The 17,427-nt window shown below is 45.2% G+C and overlaps 1 protein-coding gene across 3 annotated transcripts in view; it reads right to left on the bottom strand.

Moving 5' to 3' along the window:
* The window catches only part of INVS (inversin), a 223,785-nt gene that overhangs the window by 81,919 nt on the left and 124,439 nt on the right, over positions 1–17,427 (bottom strand). For 2 of the 3 annotated variants that reach the window (XM_008518004.2, XM_070595259.1), the window contains 4 exons: positions 12,560–13,277; positions 4,595–4,824; positions 3,794–3,868; positions 10–1,218 (listed from right to left, as the gene is read on the bottom strand). In XM_008518004.2, coding sequence (XP_008516226.2) covers positions 1,070–1,218; positions 3,794–3,868; positions 4,595–4,824; positions 12,560–13,277 — 1,172 coding nt within the window. In that variant the 3' untranslated portion in view covers positions 10–1,069. Of the gene's footprint in view, positions 1–9; positions 1,219–3,793; positions 3,869–4,594; positions 4,825–12,559; positions 13,278–17,427 lie in introns of those variants that run through there. The other variant, XM_070595260.1, reaches the window with a different exon arrangement.

Raw genomic sequence — 17,427 nt, 5'->3', positions numbered from 1 at the left:
CAATCAAGATAATTAAGTTAACACTTTATTGCTGTTTCCTATTTCTGTCAGGACAGGGTGGCAGTAATCTGAAGAAAATAGAAGCAGTCCTAGGAATATTTGTGAGCCTGATGTGTAACTCTTTATGCCTCCTGTCTGCATTCTTTCCTACAGCTTTGCCCTTAAAAGTGTGAAGAAGCCGACAACCACTGGATTTTAATTTAAACCAGGCATTCTTAGAGAGCTAGAATGTTTACAGGTAGCACAGTTTCTCCTGCCAATAGGGGGATGGCATTTTGACAAGATTGCTCACCTCTGCAGGTCAGACAGAAAATATAAGTGGAACGTTAAGGCCTGGACTGGAACCTTGTGCATGAATGGTCTGGTCTGTAAACCTGCCCGACTGATTCCTTAGTGCCCAATACTGCTGCTGGTGCTCAGCGACGAGAACACCATTCTGAGAGGACGAGGCAGCAACCTGTGGCCTTCAGAGGCCAACATGGGAACTGTAAATGTAAGGAATCAACAGTATACCTCTTATGGTCTTGCAGTTTCTAAAAGCAAAGGCTGGATTATGATTCTGGTCTAAAATTTAAAACTAATAATGTTGGAATAACAGGATGCGGTATCTCTAAGGAAGTTTGTTGCATTAGATTCCAGAAAAGTAGTGAAACAAGGCAGCTACTGTAGGACAGGCTCCTCCTCATCTGATTCCAGTTCTTCACTGGAACCAAAACACCAGGCCAGCAGCAGCTGGCTGGCCGAAATCCCAACCCAGCAGCCTCTTTAGCACCTATGTTCTTAGTGTTACTTAGACTTTACCGTTAATTATAAATTCTTCTTTCCAGCCGTCGTGACTGAGGTGAAGGCAGACAGCTGGGCAGTTTTGCACAGGCATAGTTTCCCCTGGTCCTTGAGCTCAGGCTAAGAGAATTTACAAAACAGTGCTGTGTGAGAGCAGAAAGAAAATATTCTGACATTCTCTTTCAGTTGTTAACACGTTTTCAGGCCAGTAAGGCTGCAGGCATGGGTATTAACGTTTTCCCAAGATGTCGGAGATAATGAGCGGAGAATTAGCACTCTGCACTAGCTATTCCAGCGCCCCTGGACACAGTCTTCCTCCGCAGGCGGTCGAAGCTTTTGTTTTGTTTTTTGATTGAATAGCTGATTGCAGGTTGTAAGAAAAATTCTTTGATCTTCCACTGTTCTCAGAGAGGTGTATGTACTGCAAGTTGCTCACTGTTAAAAACAAATACCAGATTGATATTCAGGTTATTAAAAGCAAATACCAGATTGATGTTCACGATGTTGGCTGAAGGGAAGAGTTCATTGGTGGTGAGAAAAAAGGGTTTAGGTTTGGACTATCTGTGGGGCTAAATAAAGTGATGGGCAGTTTATTGTAGCAACTGGATGACGTATCAGCCTTGCATTTTCCATCATCTCAGAGATACATGACATCTCTTCAAGGAAGAACCTTGACTTGGGGGCGGGGGGGCTGCTTGAGGAGCTGGAAGTGAGACCTGGGTCTTCAGTCTGCCTGGAATAACTGGTATGGTGTCTCTCTCTGACATAACACAGCGCAAACCTACATACACACGTACCTATCTCTTAACTTTCCATGTGCCACACACTTGGCCATATAGTCCTTTCTAGAAAATAGGTTCCTTTGCAAACTATGCAGATGATAGACTGATGGGCATATTAAACTTGACATGGATTTTTTAGGCCTTTTCATGACTTTGAAATTACAAACTTATAGAATGCCACAGTTGGGAGACATTAGTGGTGCACTCAGCCCTCTCATTTCACAAATGAGGACACTGGGGCCCGAATGGTTGAGACCTTGCTGAGGCCATACTGCCATGTGTTGCTCCAGACTGTGGAGCAAAGACACAACATGAAAGGTGAGTTGCTTAAAAACTTACAAACACTTGTCTTACTTTTTTCTCCAGGTTTTATTACTGTTACTTCAATAAAGTTATTTTAAGGTGAACTACTGTTTGGAACTCTGGCGTGTTTTTTGCTGCCTGTACTGTATCAAGTGTTGAGTTGCCTGCATATCCTTCTGTAGGTGGGCAGGAATATCCTGTGTTCATACCAGGGGGTACTGTTACTAGCAATCACTTAAGCCATGGTTATTCCATTCATTGGAATGGATTTTTTTCACTCAAGATGACTATTTACATACATCAAATTCTTTGAAAGATCGTCTTGTACATTTTTGCTCCTCTCGTAAGAGGTAAAGGCACTACTGAAGTCTCCCCCGAGGTGGAGGCTGGGAGCAAGAAGCTCTCATCAAATATTTGAGCGCCTTCCATGTGCCAGACTTCCTAAAGCTAAACAGAACAGTGAGCAAATGAGAAGATCCTTACCCCATGGAATTCTCAAAGCAAAAAATGAACTGACGTATCTGCAAGGTGAAGACCAAAATTAATGACTTCTCCTTTTTGGTTCATTTGGACACCTGTGATTCCACATTGCAGAAACTTGTATCTATGTCCACGTGCTCATTTCATGTTTTCCGTATAAAACATACAGGCAGCTAACTAGCTAGCAGCTCTGTCTGACCATTAGCCACCTTCACTTACTCATGGTGAATGTGGGTGGATGGGCCTAATAAAACATTGTGTTCCCCCAAGTTTAGGCTTAGGAAATGATTCTCTTCAGTCCTTGTCCATTTTCAAACCAATCAGAATTATTTGTGTCAGGCAAACAAGCTGTTCATGTGAAATCATAAGAAACCATTAAGCATTTCTTTGAATTTGTTTATTCTGTTCTCATTTTATGCTGCTGAACACCCTCACTTTTAAAGATTTCTGATTGTCTCGAGAAAAATCCAGGACTAAGTGAAAAATGCTCTGATTATCTAATTTATTTAATTATTTAAGTACTACTCTGATAGTTATATATGACAGTTGTGTTTTTGAAACATCTTCAATTCACTCAAGTATAATGAGAATTTTTTTTTTTTAACATAGAACTATGGGCCTTGATGTTTTTGAAAGTTTCTAACCACCCCACCCACGACTCCCTGGTCAGCTTGGCTGTGTTACATGAAGTGCCCAACTCTTATCAAAGATTTGGCAGTAATTACCCCGTCCCACCACCTCCAGGTTTTCCCCCCATCAAAAAGTAAATGAATGTTAAAGTTCGTGCTGACAGTCATTGTTCACCTTCCCAGCTGCACTCTGTTCCTGCAGGATGACTGTGGATCAGGGAGGGTGAGGGAGCGTGTTGCCATAGCCACCCACGAGCAACCCTGGACCTGGCATTAACTGCTGACAGCACTGAACTTATCACCCAAATTTAATGCTGGTGTGAATGAAGGGGCTCTGAGTAAAGCACTCCTGTCTTGTGGCTGAAAAGAAAGTTCCCTGAGCTGCTCTTGGATGAGTGAAAATGTGCACAGCTGAGCCTGAGCTGAACATGCTATTAAATATTACACATCTTTATGGAGTAGGTCCTAAAAGGCAAAAGCCAGAATTTGTGGTAAAGGACTTTTTGTCATCTTTGGGAAGGAACTGGAGGATCCTAATGTGAAACCAAAATGAAACAAGAATTCCCAAGGTATTACTTTGAAGAACGATAGCATTTTCATTTCCCCCTTCCTTTATGTGAACAAGTTTCTACTGGAGGTAATGTTAGCTTTTATTTGGAAAATAACTTGCCCCTTATAGAGACAGATGTTGACTGCAGTAACAACTCCATGAAACGGGGATGAAACCCATGCCTAGTGGAAATCAAAATGACCTTTGGGAACCCCTGGCCATCTCTGTTCTAACGTTTTTTTTGCCAGTGCAGTGGTTTGCCTTACCTGAGTTGAGACGCAGCACAGAATGAGCTTTTGAAGATCTTGTGGGATGATGTACTTTCCCTTCTTGAGAACAACCTGCAATCAACCAACAATAATCATGTATCTCTGACCCTGAGAGCTGTGGCCTGACCAGGTTCTGAATTCTTTGTTGAGGTGAAGGCTTGAGGCTTCAGGTGTCTGCCAAGATAAATTAGGCATGGTATGGAAATACCATGTAGACCCAGGTCAACTCCTGAGAGTTTCCTGCCTGTTCACAGATTGTTTCTAACGGTGCCTCAGCTCAACTTTCTTCTGTCGGGAGCCAGCCAGACTTGTTGCCTGCTGCCTTTCTCTGGGTGGGCTCTTCCAGAGGTGGAGCAGTTCATCTGCTAAACGCGTGTTTACTGCGGTGCTCGGTCTGGGGCAGTCCCACAGATGGACAACCCTGCACTGTCGTAGCATAGGAAAGGTCCAAGTGAGGCAGGCAAGGTTGGTCTGTGCCTGGGTTCCTCCAAGAGGACAATGTAAGGGGAAGACCCAAGCAATGGCCTGGAGAGACGGTGAGGCTTTCAGTCATGGAGCCCAGCAGAGAAGCTCTTTGTTGTGATGCCAGAATGTCTTATGAAACCAATTCTGACCCAGAATGGCTGGGAGGGAGGCACTAAATGTGGTGCTGAGGATTCTCTTGGTGCCTGGAGGTATAATAAAGTTCCTACCTGAATGGATGTTTGCCCAATGTAATTAAATCCCATTCCAGATTATGACGTGACACTCTCTGGGGGTGCTAACTGTAAACTACAAAGTGCCCAGAAGGATAGTTACCATAGATTTGCTTGAGCACTGAGTGCCTGGTGGACTTTGTGCCCGAGATGCCCTTGGATGGACTCTTGGTGGTCCTGCTTACTGGGATAATCTTTGGGGGTTTTACTTGCAGTTCCTTCCTCCAGACCTGGAGGAGCAATACCATGCACTCTTGGTTCCATCTGTCCATATCTCCGGCTCCAAGCTGCTTCATATGCAGAAGGTGGGACAGGTGCTTCCTGAGCTGGTAGCTGGCAGGGTCAGAGGAGGGAAGAGGCTTTAAGATCATAGTACTAAGAAAACTGAATTTCCTTAAGGTTCTTAGAAGCTTTAGGAATGTATTTGCTGAACTCTTGGGAGACCAGTCAAGGTCCCATTCATAATTTGAGTGGTAGTATGTTGAATTCTTTTTCCATCAAACATTTCCTGAACGAGGAATAAGACGAGTTCCTGAACGAGGAATAAGACGAGTCCCTGCCCTCAAGGTGGGACAGGCCAATGTGTAAACAAATAAATGCCATGTGAGAAGCACTATGTGAGAGTGAGGAGCTACATAGCATGAGACACATGTGGCGACTGATAATTTGTGGTGGTTTGGTAAGGCTTTTACAAGGCTGATGTTTGTGCTGGGTTTTAAAGGATGAGTAGGAGCTTACCAGGCAGGGAAGGGCATTCTAGGCAGAATTGGCATGAGCAGAGGTGTGGGTATTTGTGCAGGAAAGTCACTAATGAGATTTGTGTGAAGCACTGTCTATCTGGTGAGAGAAGGAGGATGGACGGCTGAGCCACACTGTGAAAGGAGCCGACATTTATTTAGGGTCTGTTGCACACCAGGCACTTTCCCTATGATTAAACCTGAAAATAAATCTGTGAGGCAAACGTTATGAGTCTGAGTCTGAGATAAAGGCTGAGTAGAGGTGATGTCACCAAGATGGCCATACCCTACACTCAACAATGGATAGATCATCCAGACAGAATCAATAAGGAAACAGTGGATTTGAACAACACTATAGACCAAATGGACCTAACAGACACATACAGAACATTCCATCTGAAAACAGCAGAAGACACATTCTTCTCAAGTGCATATGGAACATTTCTAGGATAGACCATATATTAGGCCACAAACAAGTCTTAGCAAATTCAAGAAAACTGAAATCATACCAAGTATCTTCTCTGACCATAATGGTATGAAACTAGAAATCAGTAACAGAAGGAAAACTGTAAGATTCATGAATACATGGAAACTAAACAACACTCTCCTGAACAACCAGTGGATCAAAGAAGAAATTAAAGGAGAAATAAAAAAAATATTTTGAGACAAATGAAAGTGGAAACACAGCATACCAAGACGTGGGATGCAGCAAAAGCAATTCTAAGAGGGAAGTTCATAGCAAAAAAGCCTACATTAAGAAGCAAGATATCAAACAACCTAACTGTATGCCTTAAGAACAAACCGAGCCCAAAGTTAGCAGAAGGAAGGAAATAGTAAAGATTAGAGCAGAAATAAATAAAATAGAGAACAGGAAAACAACAGAAAAGATTAACAAAACTAAGAGTTGATTCTTTAAAAACAAAATTGATAAACCATTAGCTAGACTAACTAGGGGAAAAAAGAGGATCTAAATCAACAAAATTATAAATGAAAAAGACATTACAACTGATACTACAAAAATACAAAGGGCCATAAGAGGCTACTGTGAACAACTATATGCCAACAAACTGGACAACCTACAAGAAATGGAAAATTCTTAGACACACACACAGCCAACCAAGACTGAATCAAGAAGAAACAGAAAATCTGAACAGACCAATAACGAGTAAGGAGATTGAATCAGTAATAAAAAATGAAGAAAAGCCCAGGACCAGACGGCCTCACTGATAAATTTTACCAAATGTTTAAAAAAGAATTAATGCCATTCTCAAACTCTTCCAAAAATTTGAAGAAGAGGTAACACTCTCAAACTCACTTCACGAGGCCAGCATTATCCTGACATTAAAGCCAGAAAAGGACGCTACAAGAAAACTACAGGCCAATATGCCTGATGAATATAGATGCAAAAATTCTCATTAAGATACTAGCAAACCAAATTTAGCAGCACCTTAAAAGGATCATTCCCCATGATCAAGTGGAGTTTATCCCTGGGATGCAACCATGGTTCAACATATGCAAATTTATCAATGTGATGTATCACATTAATAGAATAAAAGAAAAAAAATCATATGATCATCTCAAAAAACTCAGAAAAGCCATATGACAAAATTAAACATCCGTTCATGATAAAAACCCTTCACAAATTAGGTATGGAAGGAACGTATCTCAACATAATAAAGGCCATATATGATAAGCCCATAGCTAACATCATACTCAGTGGTGAAAGGTTGAAAACTTTTCCTCTAAGATCAGGAACAAGACAAGGTTGCTTCCTCTCACCACTTCTATTAACATAGTACTGGAACTTCTAGCCAGACCAATCAGGCAAGAAAAGGAAATAAAAGGCATCAGAATTGGAAAGGAAGAAGTAAAATTGTCTCTATTTGCGGATGATGTGATTTTATATATAGAAAATCCTAAAGATGCCACAAAAAAACGGTTAGATCTAATCAACAAATTCAATAAAGTTGCAGGATACAAAATTAACAAAAATCAATAGTGTTTCCATACACTAACAACAAATTATCTGGAAAAAAAAAATTATCCCATTTACAATAGCATCAAAAACAATAAAATAGTTAGAAATAAATTTGACCATAGACGTGAAAAATCTCCACTGAAAACTATAAGACTGATGAAAGAAATTGAAGAAGAAACAAATAAATGGAAAGGTATCCCATGCTCACAGACTGCAAGAATTAATATTGTTAAGATGCCCATACTCTCTAAAGCCATCTATAAATGCAACGCAATCCCTGTCAAGATTCCAATGGCTTTTTAAAGTTTTTCACAGAGGTACTACAAATAATCTTAAAATTATATGGAACCACAAAAGCCCCCAAATAGCCAAAGCAATCCTGAGAAAGAAGAACAAAGTGGGAGGCATCACACTTCTTAGTTTCAAGCTATATTATAAAGCTATAGTAATCAAACGGTATGGTACTGGCCTATAAACAGACATATAGCCCAATGGAACAGGATTGAGAGCCCAGAAATAAACCCATGAATATATGGTCAGTTAATATTTGACAAAGGAGCCAAGAATAGAGCCTATCTTCAATAAACTCAATAAAGTGCTGGGAAAATTGGATATTTACATGTAAAAGAATGAAACTAGACCCCTATCTTACACCACTCACAAAAATTAACTCAAAATGGATTTCAGACTTAAATGTAAGACCAGACACCATAAAAATCCTAGAAGAAAACATAGGAAAAAAGCTCCTTGAGGTGGGTCTTGGCAATGATTTTTTGGATATGACACCCACTGCACAAGTAGCAAAATAAAAAGCAAGTGACACTATGTCAAACTAAAAAGTTTCTGCACAGCAAAAGATATGATCAACAAAATAAAAAGACAACCTATGGAATCGGAAAAAATATTTTCAAATCATATATCTGATAAGGGGTTAATATCCAAAAATATATAAAGGATTCCTATAACTAGATAGCAAAAAACCAAATAATTAATAAGAAAATGAGCAAAGGACCTAAATAGACTTTTTTCTCAAGGAAAGTATATGAATGGCCAATAGGCATACGAAAAGGTGCTCAAAATCACTAATCATCAGGGAAATGCAAATCAATTTAAATGAGATATCACCTTATACCTGTTAGAATGGCCATCACCAAAAAGAGAAGAGACAACAAATGCTGGCGAGGATGTAGAGAAAAAGGAACCCTTGTGCACTGTTGGTGGGATTGTAAATTGGTACAGCCACTATAGAAACAGTATGGAGGTTCCTCAGAAAATTAAAAATAGAACTAGGATCCAGCATTTCCACTTCTGGGTATATATCTGAAGGAAATGAAAACAATACCTCAAAGAGATATGTGCACCCCCATGTTCATAGCAGCATTATTTACAACAGCCAGGACGTGGAAACAACCTAAGTGTCCATCAATAGGTGAATGGATACAGAAGTTGTAATATATACATATATTACATTGTATCCATATATACACACACATAATGGAATATTATTCAGCCACGAGAAAGAAGAAAATCCTGCCATTTGCCACAGCATGGATGGAGCTTGAGGGCATTATGTTAAGTAAAATAAATTAGACAGAGAGAAACATTTGTTTTGCTGTATTATCTCACTTATATGTGAAATCTTAAAAAACAGAAAAACAAACTCAGAAAAGGAGATCAGATTTGTGGCTATCAGAGGCAGGGGTCGGTGGGGGGGCAACTGAATGAAAGTGGTCAAAAAGTACAAACTTCCAATTATAAGTACTAAGGATATAATGTATAACATGACGACTATAAGTTAACACTGCTTTATGATGTAGATTAACGTTGTTAGAGTAAATCCTGAGAGTTCCATTACAAGGAAAAAAACCCCTTTTTTCCTTTTTTCTTTCTTGAAATCTGTGTGAGATGATGGATGTTAACTACTTATTGTGGCCATCATTTCACAATACATGTATGTCAAATCATTATGCTCTACATCTTAAACTTACACAGTGCCGTGTGTCAAGTATGTCTCAATAAACTCGAGGGAAAAGAAGGCTGAGTAACTTGCAGAAGGTCCCACAGCTAGAGCCAGGAGAGACCGACACTCAAACTTTGCTGTCTGGTCCCACAGCCAAACACTGCTGAGGTCTCTGGTCTGTCCTCTGTCTTGGCAGGGACCTGCAGAGGTTTTTAAGGATGCTGGCAAAGGTAAGCGCTGTGGTTTACTAAGATTGTTCTGCTGGAGGCTGAGCCTGCGGTGGGAGAGGCCAGCCCCCGGGGATGATGGCTCCATCACATGTAGCGTCACTTGATGGCTATCCCCCAGGCACTCCCAAACTTCTGATTAAACACCCTGTGTCGGAGCCTCCCTAGGAAGGCTGCATCCAGCATTCCTGATCCGTGGCTAATGAACCGCCCCTGGCGAGCCCACAGGGCGCTGCAGAGAGCACCAGGCCCCATGCCAGATTTCACGTACACCAAACGGGCAATAACCTTCTTCCTCAGGCTCCTACAAGCTCTTGAAGTGCTTGGGGCAGCCCCTCGCTTCTGCCTGAAGGCTTTTTCAGTCAAAACTACACGATTCTTCCTTTCTTTTCCCGGAGAGTGAGAAACCATGGCATCCCTCTACTAGAATATGTACCACATTCCCAAAAAGCCAAGTGTAGAGAAGAGCTGGTGTTACGGGGCCATACTGCTCCATGGTTCAGCTTCTTGTGTTGGCGATGCCAAGGGCCTTCCCGCCCTCCGCTCCGCGGACAGCCCAGGCGTGGGCTGAAGCTGCACCCGCTTCCAGTGGGCGCCACTTCCACCGACTCAACTCTGCTGGGGACTAAGTCTGTGTCCGACGGTCCTGGCGGTCAGAGGAACCGCCTCCATTCTCCCCTTCTCGGGGAGGACTGTTGAGAACCTCCCTGCCCGGCCGTCCCTTGCCGCCCTGGGCCCGGGCTCCTCCCGGTCCAGCCTGTCCCTGATTGTCCACCTCGGAACACGCGGGAGGCGGCTCCACGGGCTGCGGCAAAAAGGACATGTTTACACAGCAGCTGCTCGTGGCCACCGCCACCGTCCAGCCCAGCTTCGCTTGTCCAGCATCCAGTTTCAATCTTTAAAAGGCGCAAGTGTTGATTCGTAATAAAACTCACACTTTAAGACTAAGGTTCATTTTCTCCGGGCCCAAAGCTCAACCTGCTCACCCCAACCTCGCATATTTCCCTGCCAGCCTGTCTCCCTCCTCAACGTCTGCGTTTATGGGGGACTTATGGCCAAGCCCTGTTCCCCACCTCAACCCTCGGTGCTCCTTATGTTTGGTGTCAGACACCACACACCATCCCAGGACTCTCGGCTCCTCTACGTAATATGGAAGATGTATGAGGCTATAACAGAATCAATAAAAGTGCTTTCACTGTCACCAGACGTGCATCTTCCCACAGTGTGCAGCTTCCCAGACGCCCTCCTCCGGGAGGCCACGTCCCGGGTCTCAGAATTGCACAATGGTGTAGCCAGGGGGCTGTGTAATTGCCTGCCCAGATGGGCGCACAGACTATGAGCCCACTGTTCTTGGGGGAATGACTGAAGGCTCATTTGCTGCTATGGACACTTACTGACAGGACCTGTCAGCTTCTGACGCTTCAAAGGAGTCAAAGAACAGTGTGACAGGAAGGCATGTCAGCCGGGGAGCAGCTGTGGGGCCTGGCGGGGTAGATCTCGCTGGCGTGTTTAGATCCCAGGTTCAGCTGAAATACTTCACAGAAAGTCCGTCTGGGATGGCGGCCAGTGCACGTCCTGGCGGAACTCCTCAAGGAGGGGAGCAGGACCATGCCCACCTGTGGCTTCAGAGCAGACCGTCTCAGCTCAGAGCCAGCGCTGCACTCACCAGCTCTGCAGCCTTGGAAGGTTGCCCAACCTCTCTGTGCTTGTTCCCTCTCCTGTGGACTGGGGGTAAGAGGAGGACCTACCCCACGGGGTTACCGTGAGGATTCACTGAGTTAATACGTGTGACACTGCTTAGAACAGCGTCTGGCACAAGTGCCCAATAAATGCCAACTACTAGTGTTAACAATCATAACCCTCACCTGGACGAGAGCGAGCACCAGCCGGGCCCTGCTTCTGCGGCCTGCTCTGCGGCAGAGCGTGAGGCCCCCGGTCACCCCGACGGCAGACACCCGAGAGCGACAGGGAGGGCCCAGACCCAAGCGGGCAGCGCTTCGAGCGCTGGACCTGCACCAGCAGGACAAGTCATTCGTCCTTTGACACCGTTGGCTTGTCTGAAAAATGGGGACACTAATCCTGTCATGACGGCTTCGTGGTGTCCTTGGGACAGCAAAGGGGGTCAGGCAGGACACGACTGAAAATGGCCAAGAGCTTGGACGGGCATGAGGACGCACCTCAGCAGAGGCTGCGCGGGCAGGAAGCCGACCCCGGGGCCTCTCGCTGGGCCCTCTCGGCTCCTCTCCCTCTGCCAGCGTCAGCGTCTCTGCGGCCCTTCCATCTTCCGACCGGGGCGTTGGCGTGCGGCACACCTGCGCCCCCAGAGCTGCGCCTGCTTCCTCCCGGTCACCCTTCCTCTCTGCGGAGGGGGATGCACAGGACGCCCACCTGTCAGGACGGGTCCAGCCCTACCCCGGGCGCTGGTCTCACCGTAGCTGAATCTAGATCGAGGCCCCCCCGGGGCCTGCACCGTGACGGAGGTGATGAGCTACGTGCACACGTGCCGGAAAGGGCTCCTCGGCTCCTCCGCGATTAGTCCCAGAGGTATTTGTCTCAGTACTTCCGGAAGCCTCCACCCTCCTCCCAGCACCTACCCCACACTCTGAGCTTGGCAGATGCTCACATAGGTTTTTGTAATAAATTTCAGTCGCTCAGTCTGCTATATCCATGCCCTGGTTTAGGTATTTAGGGTATAACTAATTCCTGGGGAGTAAAGACACAAAAAGGAAAGTAACTCACATGTGGACACTCTAGAATTTACAAAGCACACCTTATCTCATTCTAACAACGTCGGACATATGGGACGGGTGCAGCAATTGCTAAACTCCCTTTTACAGATGAGGAAACTGAGGGTCAGGGAGGCCATGTGATCTGCCCAAGGTCAGATAACACGTTAGAGCTTCTTCCCCTGACACTCCAGCTCCTGGTTACACACGGAGGGCGTTTTCCATCACGCCAGGCTACCCTGGGCATTTTCCCCATCTTTCTTGGCAAAAACACCTTCCAAACAGCTTACCCGATGTAAATTACTAGGGTCTGCACACGTGTGAATTTCATGGGCAGGCCTTGTCACGCCAGCACAGGGAATTCACTAGAAAACATCCGAGAGCACAGGGGTGTCAGGGCAACCATGGCAGCAGAGAAGCTGCGGCGCCCGTCTTCCTACCTTCTCCAGGCCCGCTGGATGACGGCGGCAGCCTTGTTCTTTCTGCGAAACAGCTCTTTCCTGCTTCTTTCTCTCTGGATTATCTGCAGCCGCAGCTCCATGGGAAGAAGGTCCATGTTCACACTCTGCCCAGAGAGGGGACCAGCTGCTGGGTCAGTCTCCTTAGAAATCTGAGCGTCCTCAGACAGGGTGGATGTCCCCGACTTCCTGACTCCTGACCTCAACACCTCTGCGCTCTGTGGCGAATCGGAGTGGATCCCTCCTGCAGGCTTGTCCTGTGTCACTTTGTTTCTTGGTGGCCGATGGGGGAGAGGATTCTGCCCAGCGTGGCCCACCTCCCCCTTGGCACTGCCAGGCCGGCTAGAGCCAGCTGGGGAGCACCTTCCCCCTCTGAGCTCCTGAAGGTGCCTTTTCTGGGAGGCACCTTTGGCCTTGGGTGCTGGGTGGTGCCGCTGCACGGGCTTCCTGTGGCCATCCTGCTGTGGAAGGCTTGCAGCTGCCCCGCTGGGGTCCTCTCCTCTCTCCTCAGGCCCAGCCCCCTTGAGGCAGGAGGGCTGCTTCAAGAAGCCTTTCCCCTTGTCACACCGCTGCTCGCCAACTGTCTCGCCTCTGGACCTCTCGACAGAGGGGACTCCTGGACGCCTGTTCCCATCGCTGCCTTCACTGGGGCTGAAGTGGACACAGGCAGATCGGCCTTTGGAATGTTCTCTGGACGTTTCTTAGGGAGACAAGGAAAAAGGGGAAGAATACTTATTGTCCAAAACTTGCATAGTAGTTCTGCTATTTGCAGGGCACTTCTGCTCATTTGTTCACATAAAATATTCTGGCTTGTCCTCTAGCATCCACATGTAGTGGGGATTCTGATTAGAAAATAACTGTTCAACTTCTATGTCTAGCGATGGTGGGTTAGATAACCTGAAAGCCTTCCCACTACAGTACCTAGAAATGCTGACTAAAATATAATAGACATCCTTTTAAAAGCACCATAGTGTCTTCAAGAAAATAAAGGAAATCCCTGGCGGCCAAAAACAAAGGGAAAACGGAAAATCAGAGCAATAAGTGTGTGCACTATCTACCGACTGCCTAGGCGGGTGGTAGTGGTGGAGTGGGCAATGGTTGTTCTTATTAAATATCTGGCTGTGGGTTTTTTTTTGTTTTTATTCGGTTTTTAAAAAAGATTTTATTTTTCCCCTTTCTTCCCAAAGCCCCCTGGTACATAGTTGTATATTTTTAGTTGTGGGTCCTTCTAGTTGTGGCATGTAGGATGCTGCTTCCTCATGGCCTGATGAGCAGTGCCATGTCCACACTCAGGATCTGAACCAGTGAAACCCTGGGCCGCTAAAGCAGAGCCTGTGAACTTAACCGCTCAGCCACGGGGCCGGCCCCCTGGCTGTGTTTTAATGTCCAGATAAGAAAAGAAAATGAGGCCTTGCAGGAGGAAGTGAACTGGAACCAAGAGCCTGCATGAAGCCAGGACTCCGAGGTGGTGTGCCCTTGGGAAATGACGGGCCAGATAAAAAATCTGCTTGACAAGGAAGTTCGTCTCAGTCTAGATTCTGGATGGGGGAAAGAGTCTCCCATGAGAAGTTGAAACCAAAATCCGGTACCTCACATGGGTTTGGTATTCATCTCTATTCTCAACTCATCTCAACTCACAGGAAAAATGAATATAAAAACTGGTCTCAGGATGGTGGTATTGCAGGGTGCCTCACAGAAGCAAACGCAATATTGCTTTAGGGTGGCAAGTCCTCATCTCAGGCTGCACAGAGGGGTCTTTTCGAAAATGGCTTCACAATCCAAAATTAAAAAACGCATGAAAGGGGCTGGCCCCGTGGCCAGGTGGTTACGTTCACGTGCTCCGCTTCGGCAGCCCAAGGTTTTGCCGTTTCAGATCCTGGGCGTGGTTCTAGCACCGCTCATCAGGCCATGCTGAAGCAGCGTCCTACATAGCACAACTAGAAGGACCTGCAACTAGAATATACAACTATGTACTGGAGGGCTTTGGGGAGAAGCAGCAAAAACAAGGGGAAGATTGGCAACAGATGTTAGCTCAAGGCAAATCTTAAAAAAAAAAAAAAAATTCATGAGAAAACAATCTACCATGAGCGACAGTTAACAGACACAATAGAAAGATCAGATCAACAAAAACTTCAGCTAACAGAACAGTGCGTGCGCACGCACACACACAAATTGATTAAACACAAAAGAAATTAAAAATGTGAGTAAAGGGTGCCAGCCTTTACTGGTGGTTGAGTTTGTCGTTCTCTGCTTTGGTAGCCTGGGTTCAATTCCTGGGTGCAGACCTATACCACTTATCAGTGGCCATGCTGTGGTGGTGACCCACAAACAAAACAGAGGAAGACTGGCACAGAAGTTAGCTCAGGGTGAATCTTCCTCAGCGAAAAAAAAAAGGAAAGAAAAGAAAAAGCAAAAAGAGAGATATTTGAAAAAGAACTAAATACATCTTAAATGACAAATCTAGTCTCAATGTAAAAAGCAATGAAGGAACTTCTGCTTCTGTAATGGCAGAATTGAGGCATACTCACCACTCAGGACAATATAAAAGTCGAACAGAATATTACAAACCACCTGTTTGAAGACACTGAAGAGCTAACAAGGCAGAAAAAAATATGGGGCCAAAATCCAGGAGAATCAAGTAACCAACAGAGACGAGCAAGACATTTGGGACTACATATCCATAGGGGAACCAGCCCCCTGAGGTTTCAAGGTCAAAACTTGGAGACGAGATCCTGCCATGAAGTATTCTTTTGGACTGGGACCCTGGAAGGCTATCTCTTAGGAGAAAAGGTGACCTGGTAGCAGACTGACCTTGCAGGGACGGAAGCCCAGCTTTGCATCATCTCAGTTCTGGAAACTGGATTAAAGTGATCTTGGGTTGCTGACTCCTAAATGCCTAACAGAAGCCAATGTAAATCCCCTCTGGAGGAACATCACCCCAGACCTCAAGTGACTTCTATAGTTTTTATATTCAATGTCCAGCACTCAATCAAAAATATACAGGGAGATGAGGAGACAATATTCAGAGAGAGAGAGAACAGACAATAAAACAGACACATAGGTTATCCAGGCAATGTGTTTTCAGAAACAGACTTTCAAATAACTATTCTTAAGTGCAAAAGAGTATCTAAACTACGCTGCTCTTCATGTGAGAAAGAAGGGGATATAAGAAAATACACTTGTATCTGCTCATTTGTACAAAAGAAATAGAGAAAGGATAAACCAGACACAAGAGATTGGATACCTAAGGGGATGGGAAAGGGAAGGAAGAAAAGGGAAATGGGAAGTGGCAGCAGGCTGAGGACGGAGCGACACCTCTCCGAGTGTACCTTTTTGTATAGCTGATGCTCAGAACCAACACAAGGTTTCACATACACCAAAAACTGAAAACCAATTAATTAAAGCAATAATGAGATACAACTACACACATATTAGAAAGGTGAAAATCAAAACAACTGACAACAGCAAATGCTGATGAGGATGGGGAGCGACAGGAACTCTGTTCACGGCTCATGGAATGCAAAATGGTCCAGCCACTTTGGAAGACAGTTTGGCAGTTTCTCACAAAACTAAACATATTCTTACCACATGACCCAGCAATCGTGCTCTTTGGTTTTTACCCAAATGAATTAAAAACTTATGCCCACCCCCAAACCTGCACATGAATGTTTTAGCTTTATCCATAATTGCCAAAACTTGGAAGCAACTAAGATGTCCTTCAGTAGGTGAATGGATAAAGAAAACTGTGCCACATCCAGACAGTGGAATGTTATTCATCACTAAAAAGAAATGAACTTGGGGCCGGCCTCGTGGCTGAGTGGTTAAGTTCGTGCACTCCGCTTCGACAGTCCAGAGTTTCCTTGGTTCAGATCCTAGGCACGGACATGGCACCACTCATCAGGCCACATTGAGGTGGCGTTCCACATGCCACCACTAGGAGGATCCACAACTGAAAAAAAAATACACAACTATGTGCTGGGGGGATTTGGGGAGAAAAAAGCAGAAAACAAGAAAAAAAAGAAAGATTGGCAAGAGTTGTTAGCTCAGGTGCCAATCTTTAAAAAAAAAAAAAAGAAATGAACTGAAAGGAAAGGAACTAGAAACAAAACGAGTGCTAAAAACAAATGAGCTATCGAGCCATGGAGGGTAGTCGTAAGTGAAACATTACCTCACTTGTATGAATATCACTGATGCTTGTTACTAAGTGAAAGAAGCCCATCTGAAAGGCTACATACTGTGTGATTCCAACTATATGACATTCTGGAAAAAGGCAAGACTACAGAGAAAACCACTAACATTTACTAATGGGTCAGTGGGTGCCAGGAGTGCGGGGAGGGAGGGGTGCATAGGCAGAGCACAGAGGATTCTTAGGAATGTGATGGTTAATTTTATGTGTCAACTTGACTGGGATAGCTAGTGAAACATGATTTCTGGGTATGTCTGTGAGGGTGACTGCAGGAGACTAACATTTGAATCCGCAGACTGAGTAAAGAAGACTGTGCCCCCCCATGGAGGTGGGCGTCATCCAATCTGCTGAAGGCCTAAGCAGAACAAAAAGGCGGAGAGAGGGTGAACTTGCTCTCTTTGCTTGAGCTGGGCCATCCATCTTCTCCTGCCCTCAGACACAGGTGCTCTTGGCGCGCAAGCTTTCAGACTTGGACCAGGACCTCCAGTACCAGCCCCCCGACTCTCAGGCCTTTGACTCAGACTTGCACCATCTGCTCCCCTGGTTCCCAAGCCTTCGGACTCACTGCATCAGCCCACCAGCTTTCCTGGTTCCCAGGGTGCACAGAGCAGATCGTGTGACTCCACCTCTACGATCCAGTGAGCCAAGTTCTATAACAACTCTC

The sequence above is a fragment of the Equus przewalskii genome, chromosome 26 (genome assembly GCF_037783145.1).
Source record: "Equus przewalskii isolate Varuska chromosome 26, EquPr2, whole genome shotgun sequence".
In the NCBI taxonomy this organism is placed as follows: Eukaryota; Metazoa; Chordata; class Mammalia; order Perissodactyla; family Equidae; genus Equus; species Equus przewalskii.
The sequence above is the reverse complement of the archived record's forward strand: the minus strand, read 5'-3'. Positions and strand labels throughout refer to the sequence as shown.